The sequence below is a fragment of the Cetorhinus maximus genome, chromosome 27, assembly GCF_964194155.1.
Source record: "Cetorhinus maximus chromosome 27, sCetMax3.hap1.1, whole genome shotgun sequence".
In the NCBI taxonomy this organism is placed as follows: domain Eukaryota; kingdom Metazoa; phylum Chordata; class Chondrichthyes; order Lamniformes; family Cetorhinidae; genus Cetorhinus; species Cetorhinus maximus.
Genome location: NC_135905.1, coordinates 9,009,899 through 9,023,223, shown reverse-complemented (window position 1 = coordinate 9,023,223; position 13,325 = coordinate 9,009,899). Strand labels below are relative to the sequence as shown.

The window sequence follows — 13,325 nt, the reverse complement described above, 5'->3', positions numbered from 1 at the left end:
AATCCAAAAGCATAAAAAATATATAAGCTCACAGTAGCTTCAAACACACTCTAAAAGAGCTTACGTGCAAATGCAAACTACACTAGATGTTGTCGTCACTCCAGAATATCTAGTATCTCATGATAAGGGACCAAGGCGCCTGTACAAAATCCAGAGAACCAAACTTCTAGTTCTTATTATGGAATTCATCGGTAGCCAGTCTCTTAGAAGTCAGTACTATTTCAACTATGAATGCCAAAGTCTTGGTGAGCAAGGACGGCCGTGGGAGAAGGCCTGTATTTTCTAAGTCCGAACAATTCTTCAGACATCTGGTGAGAAGCAGAAGAAGTAACTGAGAGCTTACTGCTGTTGTCATTTTGGGAATGAACTCCTTAACAAAAATAGAATTACTGAACAATATAATCTACAAATCAAAAGAAACAACACAAAAGAAACTGCTCCAAGAAAGGAGCAGAGACTAATCGCCCAAAGTGACCATCAGAGATGGATAATATTCAAACATTCTTGGTCCTGTCACTCTAAGGCAAGTGAAGACGCCGGGGAAAAGGTCAGGATAAACTTCATCCTACCTTCCTTGAGTGTCAACATTAGCCTGTTGCCAAGACATCACATGAACCTTTCTATCCGTGTGAATTTTATCAGTGCATCAGTGATAAACTAGTGGCTGTTGGTTGAGAGTAGCCATGAAAATATACCAACAGCTCATTAGGAGCTTAGTTGAAAGGTCCAGGGCTTCATTTCTCATATCTACATGCCTCACCCAATGCTGACAGATTATTGGTGACTAAGCTAATTCCTGCACCAACCAGAGTTTTGATTCATTGGCTATGGGTAAGCAATTAAGGCAGTCATGTCACATTCAAGTGACAGACCAAAGGTTTGTATCATGATCATTGTCGATCACAACATGTAGTGCATGAATTAGTAAAAATGCAACCAATTTGAACAACAAAGTTATATTATTCTCACAAGAACAACTACCAAGAGGTAACAGCACAGAAAAGTACTCAGCAGTCTGCCAACTAAAGTAGCCAAACATCAGTTATCAGGCCAGTGCAAAGAATTCCAGAATTCTGCATTCCTCCAATTCCGATCTCTTGTACATTCCCAATTTGCTTTGTCCCACCATTAGCAAATGTGCCTTTCACCATCTAGGCACTGCGCTCTAGAATTCCCTCCCTAAACACAACTCAACCTCTCCGCTTCTCTGTCCTCCTTGAAGAGGCTTCTTAGAGCCTCTCTTTGATTGCACTTTTAGTTTTCAGTGCCAATATCTTTAAATGGCTTGGTGTCAAATTTTATTTGGTAACACTCCCGTGAAGCGCCTCAGATCACTTTACCATGCAAAAGGCACTACATAAATGCAAGTTATTGTTTCCAAAATAAATCTTCTCTACAAGACTGAAATTATATCAGATCGGTAGCTTAAATTGTAGTTTTACTGTGATTTTGCCTCACGTGCAGTAGAAAGAGTACTGCTGCTAATTATCAGTGCCATTACATTCATGTTGCAGATCATAGTTAACTGAAAACAACCTAAATAGGTTCCAAAGTTTGTTTCTTACCCTGGAAGGTAGACAATGTCGATCAACCTAATGGAGAATTAGACAAATGTGAGGGAGTAGGCAAATGAGGGCCACTTGGCTTCAAGACTAGTAGGGTGGACTATGGAACCTTTGCCTACACTTTCCTCTCCTGTACCTTATTGGAGCCACTGTTATTGCATTATATCCATCAGAATAACAGCAACTTTAAGGATCAATGGGACCTTCACTTTCCTTGGACATGTTTGAGTTATTCTGCTCATTGACTGTGCCCTTATCAATGTAGAAATGTGCCATTTGAAGGGTTAATATCACTGGCACAATGTTAACACAATTGATAGTAACTACAAGTGACACAGGCTGACTGAACTACAGGCACTGTGGAGACATCACCACAAACTGAAATTGCAGTTAATGGTTCCATGAATCCAGAGCTAAAAGGATTTTCAGATTAACCCTCTAAGCTCATCATGTCCACAAGAGGTCACTCAGCTGAACTGTAAAATCTACTGAAGGAAAGCAATTAAAGTCCCAGTAAAATGGAGGACAGCTTTCTCCTTCAAAACAGCTAAATAATTTCTAGCACAACAAACACTTGGTGCTTCTCCAAATAAAGTTTAACTTTGTATGAATCCAATCAGCACTTAAGCGGCCCTGATCAATTCAGATTTGGAAGTTTAATTGTTCTTATTTGAGTAAAATGGCTTATTTTGCTCTTGTACTATCTGTTGGAAGGAGGAGGAGGAGGGGGGGGGTGGAGATTAGGGTAGAGGATTACTGCTGACATAAAAAAAGATACCTCCTACTTTGACTGGTATTATACTGCAGTATAAACGAACAACCCAAGTTTCACATGACCAGCCCTTTTCCTCCACCACCTATAATCCCTTCCTTGGATCATTCGCTTGATTCTTTCACCCAATGAAGTAGATATACTTGACAATAAAATCCAATCAAAACAAACTGGAGGCTTCAAAGACTTTCAAATACCATTTGTAGTTCACTCAGATCCCTAAGGAAGCATCAGTTACTCAGATGCTCTTCCCCACAAAAGAATTTAGTGCTCTGATCTTACCCCACAACCCTAAACAGTTACTCAAAATTGCATATCCATTAGCATCCACAGTTTGAAATGTGTACAAATTAATGGGAATGTGGATTTAACCTTCATAGCCTAGATTTTCTGCTATGGGTGTAGTTTAGACTTCAATGGTTAATACAAGTTCTGAGGTACGGTAGCTAATGGTTATTGAACCAGCCATCCAGAGGCACTGACCAATATTTCAGAGAATGAGTTTAAATCCATCATGTTAGTTTGAGAAATTCAATTTCAAAAAGAATCTACAAATAAAAAAAAAACATATCAATAAAAAGCAATCATGAAACTGAAAAGACGGTAAAAGCCTACCTGGTTACTAACGTCCTTTAGAAAACAAAATATTCTGTCCTTACAGGACAACTCCAGCCCCACATCAACATGGTTGACTGCCCTCTGAAATGGGCTAGTCAGTCATTCTGGCGTATTACTACATTCTCAGGGCAACTAAGAATTGGAAAAAAGTGCCAGGCTTTCCAGTGATGTTCACACTCTAAGAATCAATTAAAAACCTTTTTTTTGCTGGCTTTGAGATGTCTCGTGGTTATAGAAAGGCACTATATAAATGCAAGTCTTTCTTCAGGATTTAAAAAGTGTTCTATTTGCATCCCATTTGTTGAGGTTAGTTCATACGTAGAGATTTACATATGGCACTGTGTAATTCCAAACAAGGTATCACCATATGCACTCCCTCCACATCTCTAATTTCCCCTCGGATCTATTCTGCACATTCTCCATCTCTTTCCACCCCCAATTTAATTTAAGGGATCGCCAGTACTCGGTACGTTCTCCTCTTTTCACTCACCATCCAAACATATTCACTCTTTTTGCTGATAATTCCACTCATTTCTCAAATTCTTTCAGATTGCACAAGGAAACTAGGGATGGGCAATAAATGCCATTCCTGTCAGCAATGCAATATCTTGAGAATAAATTTTAACATCAAGACTCAGTGCACAATCTTCTATCCAAACTCATTCTTTCCCTCAATTTTTAAAAATTCCCAATCGGGTTGAAACATTCCTTGCTCCTAGGATTCTTTGGCTTTTAAAATCCAAGCACAGCATCACCTCATCAATACTGCAACGCTATTAATGCTCCCAACTCAACTTCCAGAAGTCTCTATAAATGCTCACATTTCCTCTTAATTTTCTACATGTTCAAATTTCCCACGTGATGAATGAATATTTAAAAACTAAAATGTATAGCACGTTTTAAGTAAATCAAACACAGGGTCACTATTTTAGTGACGCAATACATGGAGCTTCAGTTCTAAACGAAGGAAATCTGGGATTTTGTTAGCCACATTTCAGGAATCATGCTGTCCATCTTTTAGAATTTGGTACATAGGTTTACAGTGAAGTACTGTTTTTAATTACACGGGGCTTCAGAACTTGTGTCAGTTTTTCAGGGGACATCTTTCACGAAAACATCAAGTCGTTGGCCTTGATCTGGATTCTGGAATTGCCATGTCAGCCTTGTCTCAGAATCAGAAGGTCACAGGTACAAGCACCATTTTAGACTTGAACACATAATATGGCAGACAGTGCAACTCTGAGGGAGTGCTGCACTGCTGAATGCACCCTTTTCAGATGAAGTATGACACTAGTCTGCAACTACTCTCCCAGAGGTTGACATACAAACTCTTGTAGCACACAGCAGGGGCACTCTCCTGATGTTTTGGCCAACATTTATCCCTCAATCAACCAATCCCTCATCCTAGGATGAGAGGAGATCTAACTGAGGTACATAAGATGCTAAAGGGGATAGACAAAGTAGACATGGAGTGGATGTTTCCCCTTGTGGGGCATTCTAGAATGAGAGGCCATAGTTTTAGGCTAAGGGGTGGCAGATTTAAATCAGAGATGAGGAAGAATTACTTTTCTCAAAGGGTCGTGAATCTGTGGAATTCACTGCCTCAGAGTGCAGTGGATGCCGGGATACTGAATAAATTTGAGGAGATAAACAGATTTTTAATTGGTAACGGGTTGAAAGGTTATGGGGAGAGGGTGGGAAATTGGAGTTGAGGCCGAAATGAGATCAGCCATGATCGTATTGGATGGCGGGGCAGGCTCGAGGGGCTGAATTGCCTACTCCTGCTCCTGGTTCTTATGTAACATCATGACTCTGATTAAATTACCATTTAGCTCATTGTTGTGTGTAGAGACCTTGCTGTGCAGAAATTGGCTGTTGCAGTTTCCTACATTACAATAGTAACCACATTTTTAAAGCATGCCATCACTATATGGCACTATGTAAATGTAAGCAATTTCTTTCTTTACTGATACATCCTGAGCCAGCTCAGTTCCTCTTCTATTCTTTTAAGCCTTGGGGCTTCTTGCACACTAGACTCTTTCCTGGCTTCTCAGACAGAGTGGACATGATATCCCACAGTTAGACAGTATTGTGGTGGCAAATATAAAATGTTTTTTTTTCCATTTATTCTTTCATGGGATGTGGATGTCACTGGCAAGGCCAACATTTGTTGCCTACCCCTAATTGCCCTTGAACAGACTTTGCTTGGTCATTTCAGAGGACAGTTAAGAGTCAACCACATTGCTGTGGATCTGGAATCACATGTAGGCTACACCAGCTAAGGACGGCAGATTTCCTCCCCTAAAGGACATTAGTGAACCAGACAGGTTTTCACAACAACCGGTGACAGATTCATGGTCACCATTACTGAGATTAACTTTCAGTTCCAGATTTATTAATTGAATTTAAATTCCGTCAGCTGCCATGGTGGGATTTGAACTCATGTCCCCAGATCATTACTTGTCCAATGACACTACCACTATGCCACCATCACCCCAACTATGCTTAGGGCAACGTACAGTTCAGTCAATTGTTGGCTTATATGATTTAGGGCTCTCCCAGATACACTGGGAGAATTCTAAGATATTGAATTTTAACAGGTCAACTCTCCAAGAAGAAAGATCGGCTTTTCACATATTTCCAAAGACCCACACAAAGGATGAATATGCAAAAAGGTAGATGCTGAGAGGATGCTTCCCCTAGTGGGGGAGATCTAGAACCAGGGTCTGTTTCAAAATAAGGGGGTCTCCCATTTAAGACAAAGACAAGGAGGAATTACTTCTGTCAGAGGGTCATTAAGCTTTGAAATTCTCTTCCCCAGAGAGCAGTGGAGGTTGGGTCATTGAATATATTCAAGGCTGAAGTAGACAGATTTCAGATCTACATGGTAAGTCAAGGGTTATTGGTGGGGGTGTGGACGCAGGCAGGAGAGGGGAGAGTTGAGGCCACAATCAGATCGACCATGATCTGACTGAATGGCAAAGCAGGGCTTAGGGGCCGAATGGCCTACTGTTCCTATTTCTTATGTTGTGTTCTTAAAGGTAGGTTGAAGCAATTATATTACACAAATGCAGCGACATTATGGGGCTGTAAAGAAACACAGAAGTACTATTTACATGAACATGACACTTTGCAAGCAATCCTTTAAGATAATTTTATTAGCTAGTTTTCTTAAGAGCTATATGTCCAAATTCTACCATGCAATTATTAATAACCAGCTACAAAAGTCCTTAATTTTAGTTAATACAAGTTTAAAACTAAAGACAAGAGGACCAGCTCGACAAAATTCTGCTCCCTTGGCAAAAGTTTGCAGAAATATTATTTTGAGGCTTAAAATATTGGGCAACAAATTAACTCCCTCCTTTTTAACTTTGTGCTTCATTTAACACAGCTGATGTCGGAAGATTTGCAAATTAGGAAAAACTCAATCATGTGCTGAAAAACATATCTGCAGTTCATATTTTAATAACATATTTCAGTCAACCAGATGAGAAGTACCGCTTTTGTGGCAACACAGTTTTGGGGTGAAAAACCGAAAGAGTGCAAGGAAGAGGAGCAGGTCAATTTGCCTGTGTGTGCAGACAGTGAATAATGCCAGGATATCAATATAGTGGAGTAAATTGAAAAGTGAAGCAATGAGAACATTTCCTAGTTAAGGCTGCTTCTATCCTATTTGACTCCTCCATATTCACCTGACCACCAGCAAATGTAGTATTTCATTTGAGATACTGTGATATACAATGCCAGTTATTCACAACTGCAATAAAACACAGGTCGTATGATTAGCAAGAACGCATAACTTACCACTTTCTTTCTTTGCCCTGCCCGTACTGCTGGAGGATCATTCCATCCATCCTGGAACCCTAGTGAAAGTAAATAAGATGAGACTATGTATGTAAAAGAGATCTTCTGCTGACAAAAGATGTTTTTTTTTTAAATTGCAAGTCTACAATCACTTCAATACTATTACATCAAGTTGGGTAACAGCACTATTGCTTTTTGCATGATAAAGTCAACATAGCAAAGCTTCAACATTCTAATGCTTTCAGTCACAGTCCCCTCTTTATTGGTACCAGAGAGCACTTTAGTATAATCTACCCCCAGGCTCCCTGAATGAATCTTTGAAAAGCATTCAGCTGGGCATAATGATATATTTAAGGTTTTCCATTGCTGCCCCTGTACCTTCAATGCATTGTTTGATGTACAGTCACAACCTCAAGATGAATCTCAGCAGGAACAACCTTTCATCACACAGTCTGTGACCTTACCACAGAGGTCAGTTGAAGCCCACAATGGACCACCCATTAATTACTAAGTTATTAGTACAAGTCTTCAAGTGCATTGTTAGGCATTTTCATCATCAATAACCCCATGGGTCAGTTTTTCCTATCAGTTTGCTTCTATGTGCTGAAAATGTATGGCTATTTCACATGGAACCTGGTGGCAACTTGCTGAACAAAAAGCGACAATTCACTTGCCTATCTTAGCAGGGATTAACACAGAATAAAGCTCTGGGTTGACCATTCCCTTGAAGAGTTCTGCTGTCTGGATTAAGCCACTTGTTCGCATTTATTAACATAACCACTTAATGGCATCAGCTGGGGACACCTTGGTATAATAAAGGCCTGTTTCACCCAGTATGGAACAGGAGCTCACACCCATCATGCAGGGAAAGGCGCTGATTGAAAGTGATTCCCACCCTCCCTCAGGGCCAAAGAAAAAATGGGCAGTATAGGGGAGAGAAGCACAAAGATTCAACCCAAGCAGCTCTTGCGCATATACCACCATTTTCTTAAGGGTAGGATACACAGAACTTGCAAGTAGGTCACCTGCCTAACTTAGAAATCAGGAAATGAGCAGTTTATAGAACCTAATGAGGGGAAGTCAAAATTAAGGAAAAATAACAAAAAAAGGAAACCAAAAAAAAAATACAATAATATCACTCAATGAAAGCCTCTCATTAAGTGGACCGGTGCAACATAATACACGAGTCCCAGCTCAAGTTTTGTTAGTTAGTTGCAAAAGCAACTTCAAATAAGTCTCAAAAAACACCCCAATCAAGAAATTGAACTTTTAAGCACACAAACCGAACAAAGGAACATCAGTGTTCTTCATACTCTGCGTAAGAGATACAATATCAGTTTATAGCTTAATCTTTGAATTATACAGAAGAACCCTTTCTGTAAGCATAGGACTGAAAACAGATGTGACAAATCTAAAGATCTCAGATGTATAAAAAGAGATACAAGCCATGAAGAACACTAGCGTTTCAACAGAAAAGCCATCATACAAGGCTAGCTGATCCAGCCAGGACACTTGTTATTATCCTTTCACCTGGTGCACAAGAGCGGTTTTGTAGCCATGGAAGGAATCCTGAAAAACCAAAGAATACAGGGAGGTTCTATGGGCAATCGAAATAACACTCAGCATACTACACACAAGTAGATAAATACTAATTCAGCCAACTTTATATATTAGAACAAGGTGACAACAGGTGGCGATTCTCCTTTGTGTTTATTATACAGCCCAAGAAGCAGGACGCATAGCAAAGAACACCAATCCTTGCAGCATACATCCACAAGTTGTCATCCTTTACCATCATGCAATACAGGGGGTTACTTTGGTCAAGAAGCATGCAGCACTGCCTCTTCTTATAGAATTGACACTTAAACCGAACAGCAAAATTGAGCAGAAGCTGCACATCAATCCAACAAAAGTAAACAGCACGAGCCAATCGTGGGGACCAAACAGCCAAACTTGGGCATAAATAAAAAGGGAACCCAACAGACTAACTCTGTGGTAGCTGACAGGGACTGCGAGCAACTATGGAAAGTGATCGGTGGCCTTGCTATCAGATATCAAAAACTCATGAACCTCACTCTTTAAACCATCAGTATTGATTGCTCAGTTTCAGCATCGTTAATATTGTTACACCCAGCTTGATATACTAAATTCTCTTGAAATGGTAGAATCTATTGTGTATCTTCAATTAACCAGAATGACAGCACTAGCGAACTCTTTCTTAGGTAAAGAGGAACTAGAGCAGGAAAATATCTGCAAACAGGGCTACATTTTACAAAGTGACACAAAGTGAACTCCATGTAGTTCGGGTATGTGCATGCTAATTCTAAACAATTGCATTATGGTGGCGTAAAGCAGTGTCTGATGGGGCAGTTTAGTTAATGTGAGACAAGGTTTTAAACTTTCCTCAGTTGAGGCACATTGTTCAGCAAAGCTGGGTGATTTCTCAACAGAAGTCTGGAAATGTTAGCTTTACTGTTGTTTCTGGAGATGATTTCAAGAGTATAATACTTCACTGCCAATGCCTGGTGAGATATTCACCCTACTGGCTTTTGCACAAATAAACGATAATGATATGAACCAGATCTTTGGATGAGAATAAAGATTCTCTAAACTTGTTCATTCTAAGGATCTCAGCAGACTTATCCCAGTGATATCAGAGACAGGTTGGCTAAATAGTGACAGAGGTTATTATTGCATGGTGGAAAGTAGATGCTGTCCTGTGCACGAGATAGCTTTAGGATTAGATTAGGATAGCTGGGCCCATCTAGCGCTAACCAACAGGTTTATCTAACCACAGGCACCATTACTGAACAGTAGGGTTATTTCAAATCTTTCAGTTTCTTCACTGAAGGTCCTACTATTTGTACTCCCTTTAGTAACAGATGGTTTCCCATTAGACTTGCGTCATAAAGCACTCATATTTAGCACCTTAGGGATGTTGAGAGACTTTTGTACAAACAGGGCTTTCATAATATACTCAGTATGGATCTGGGATGGGGTCTGAATAAATGATAATCTAGAGAACATCTGAAAGTAACAGTAACATAGGAAACAGGAGCAGGAACAGACCATTCTGCCTCTCGAGCCTGCTCTGCCATTCAACTAGATCATGACTGATCTTCTACCTCAATGCCATTTTCCCACACTATCCCCATATCCCTTGATATCTTTAATATTGAGAAATCTATCGATCTCTGTCTCGAACGTACTCAATGATTGAGCTTCTACAGGCCTCTGGGGTAGAGAATTCCAAAGATTCACCACCTCTTGAGTGAGGAAATTCCTCCTCATCTCAAGCCTAAATGACCTACCTCTTATTCTGAGAGTAATGCTGAGTAATTAAGGACATTGACGAGTGACTCCTTCCCACCTACCTGTAACTACAGCTCTATTTACAATACTCACCAGACATCTTTGATGCAATCCATCAAAACTCTGTGCTCCAATAATCTACAAGTACATTTACAGTAGAGGCCGAATGTAGAAATTCTCAGTAAAACATGATACATAAATATAATCTGATATGTAACATACTCAAGTCCAACTGCAACAAATTCTACCTCTTTTCAATGTAAGGACATCAATGGAGACTCTACACTAATACATTAACAACAAATAAAATTGGATACAATAGAATGTGAATTGATGGATAGATAGCCAGTGAAGTATTATATTATGTAACAGCATGACCAAGAACATAAAACAATCTGTAATACAACAGATTTTAATGCTCTTGGAAATGACTTGAGTTTTGCACAATTTCATTAGAACTCCAAGGTTGTGGTGCAGCATTTAATGTTCTCTTGTATTCCACATAATACTTTGGAGGGCCAATTTTTCTGGACCCCAACCAATGTGGGCACTGAACAGAAGCTGAGCACTCTAAGTAGATCATCCCTACTTCTACACCGGGGGGCATTTTAAGGGGCTGAAGGAAACTCTGGCATTGAGCTGCCCCATGGCAGGGCCTAGTGATGGTAGCATGGCCTGGAAATTCAGAGGCTACAGTGGGTTTCTCAGGCTTCGGTGACCGGGAAATTCTGGTTACCAGAGATCAGGAGGCCCTGACTGAACTAAAAACGTCTAAGGGAACAAAAAAAAAAATAGTTATGACCCGCCTGCAGATCATCTGCCTGCCCCTGAGGTGACAACATTTAGGGGGATTCACAGGAAGAGTATATCAGGATTTTGTGGGTAAGCCACTAAGCATTCCATAGAGAAATGAAGGTAGGAGGTTGGAAACACACATCTGCATGCTTCAGTCTGGCCTGTATCTTCTGCACACCAACTGGAAGCCCCAGGAATCCCAGAGAACCATTAAAGGGGAATATTCCCAACAATCTAGGCATCTGATCCTTTTTGTTGAACTTTGCACCCGCAGAACATTAAGTTCCCTGGGCACAAGGGTGAGTAAACCCTGCTCTTACAGGTCTCATTCACACAAGGCAGGCAACACACAATGCCAGTATCAGAACCAAATTCTTACCGAGAATAATCGTGAAACTAAATTTAACAACATACCTAGCTTTAATCACTCACAGTCAACAACCAGTTAAATTTTAATATGTTGATCTGCAACCCATGTTTTTTTTGTAGTAATTACAATACTGAGTTATAGTAAATCAGTAGCAATTCAAATATGATTTGGCAAAATAACTAATTTCAATCATAATTAAATCTGCATGGCCAATAAGGATGATGAATTCTTGACACTATAAATTTGTGTATCAATATGCCATAAAATAGTAGGATGCGCGACTGCATCTGTAATTCTCTAAATGCAAGTTCACAATCTTGCCCAAAGATATTAAAGATCTTTCCCTACAAAGAGAGAGAGAAAAACACAGACTTGTCTCCTGGCAGCTGGTACAAAGCAGTGCTGGCAGAAGCCTAGAGTCAGAGTAGCTTCAGGTGTTCTCAGCTAGAGCTCAGTGTTAATATCTTGTAGGAATTCATACAATTTAATTAAGTACCTTTAAAAAAAAACCGACAGAACAAAAGATCAAATTAAAAGGTTTTTGAAATATGAAGTAGCGAATCAATGGCAATTTATTCAGACTCATTATGAAGTTTTCCATTCTTCCCTTTGAGACAACATTCAACATGAGAGGAGGGTAAAGAGCTCCCAGGGATGTGCAATATCATTTCCAATTAACAACCAGGAGATGCACAGGAATCATTCGCCCTCTCTCTCTGTCCATCGGTGATGATGTTTTGGCCTCCACTTGGCATCTCACAACATGCCAGACTCACATCTGAAACTCAGTGGAGCGGAGGGAAACGAAATAAAAATAATTATATTCCAGGTTCCTACAATGATCTTAAAAAATTAACTTAATATCAATTATCCATAATTTTTATTTCTATAACTTCTTTGAAAGCCATTTCTGAATGGCACAAATAATTCAACCAATGTGTTTATTACAGACCTGCTAAGAAACAATTCAAGTTTTAGTGAAATGACTAATCTAGGGAACTAGTGCTGATTGGAACGGTTATGACAGACAAGCTAGTTGCTCATCTTCATTTGTCAATTTTGCTTGTATCGAGGTTGCAGGAAGTCATCCTCAACCCCAGCCATCTTCCCCCAGTATTGTTTAGGTAGCACAACTTTCTCCAGCCTCCATGTCGCTTCACAGGCAAGCAACAACAGACATTCCTACAGCTCAACTTTTATGAGGAGGAAATACCTTATTTCAAACCCCAGGGCAGTCGTCATTCAGATGGCCGGTAGATAAAGCTGACCGTAGCCTCATACGCTGAAAACAAGTCTTAAAAGTGCTACAATCAACTGCTGCCAAACTGTTCACAAGAACATCAGCTGATGACAAACTCCATAGCATTCTTAGGTAAAAGCAAAATACTGTGGATGCTGGAAATCTCACACAGAAACAGAAAATGCTGGAAAAACTCAGCAGGTCTGACAGCATCTGTGGAAAGGAAAACAGAGTTAACGTTCCGAGTCCTCTTCTCTTTAGCTCTGAAGAGTCATATGGGCTTGAAACGTTAACTCTGTTCTTCTCTCCACAGTTGCTGTCAGACCTGCTGAGATTTTCCAGCATTTTCTGTTTTGGTCCGTAGCATTCTTAGCTGCAGCAAATTAATTTATGCATTAATCCAGGGATTAGTCTGGTTTTATTTTACAGAAACCATTCAGAAGGCTTCTCTCTAGGCTTCACAAGCCTTGCCATGCACAAGTGATGTGGAGAACAGCTACCTATATATCCAAACAGGACCATGCAAAGCTGAAGGCCAACAAGGCCCCCCCTCTTTAAACAGAATTGCATCTTCCTGAAAGGTTAGATGGTCCAGGAACAATTGGAACTAGTTTTCAGGAGGAACAATTAATGAGATTTATTTTTTGCACCATGCCCTCAATACTCCAGGCACCATTCTCTGTATAAGCAGAGAGACTGGGCATGAAGCCTCATGTTCTGCTGTTCTTCAGCCAAACACTAGAATTGCTGGAAAAACAGCATAAGTTGACTCACGTTGTAGAAGGGAAAATGGAGGGGGGAGTGGGGCAGCATAATTCTTGGGAATGTTAACCTTATAATGTAGCTTGG

At 40.1% G+C, this 13,325-nt stretch overlaps 1 protein-coding gene across 3 annotated transcripts in view; it reads right to left on the bottom strand.

Moving 5' to 3' along the window:
• The window catches only part of sec31b (SEC31 homolog B, COPII coat complex component), a 74,623-nt gene that overhangs the window by 12,472 nt on the left and 48,826 nt on the right, over positions 1 to 13,325 (bottom strand). For 2 of the 3 annotated variants that reach the window (XM_078530673.1, XM_078530674.1), the window contains 2 exons: positions 8,290 to 8,328; positions 6,760 to 6,818 (listed from right to left, as the gene is read on the bottom strand). In XM_078530673.1, the coding sequence (XP_078386799.1) occupies positions 6,760 to 6,818; positions 8,290 to 8,328 (98 nt within the window). The remainder of the gene's footprint in view (positions 1 to 6,759; positions 6,819 to 8,289; positions 8,329 to 13,325) is intronic. The other variant, XM_078530676.1, reaches the window with a different exon arrangement.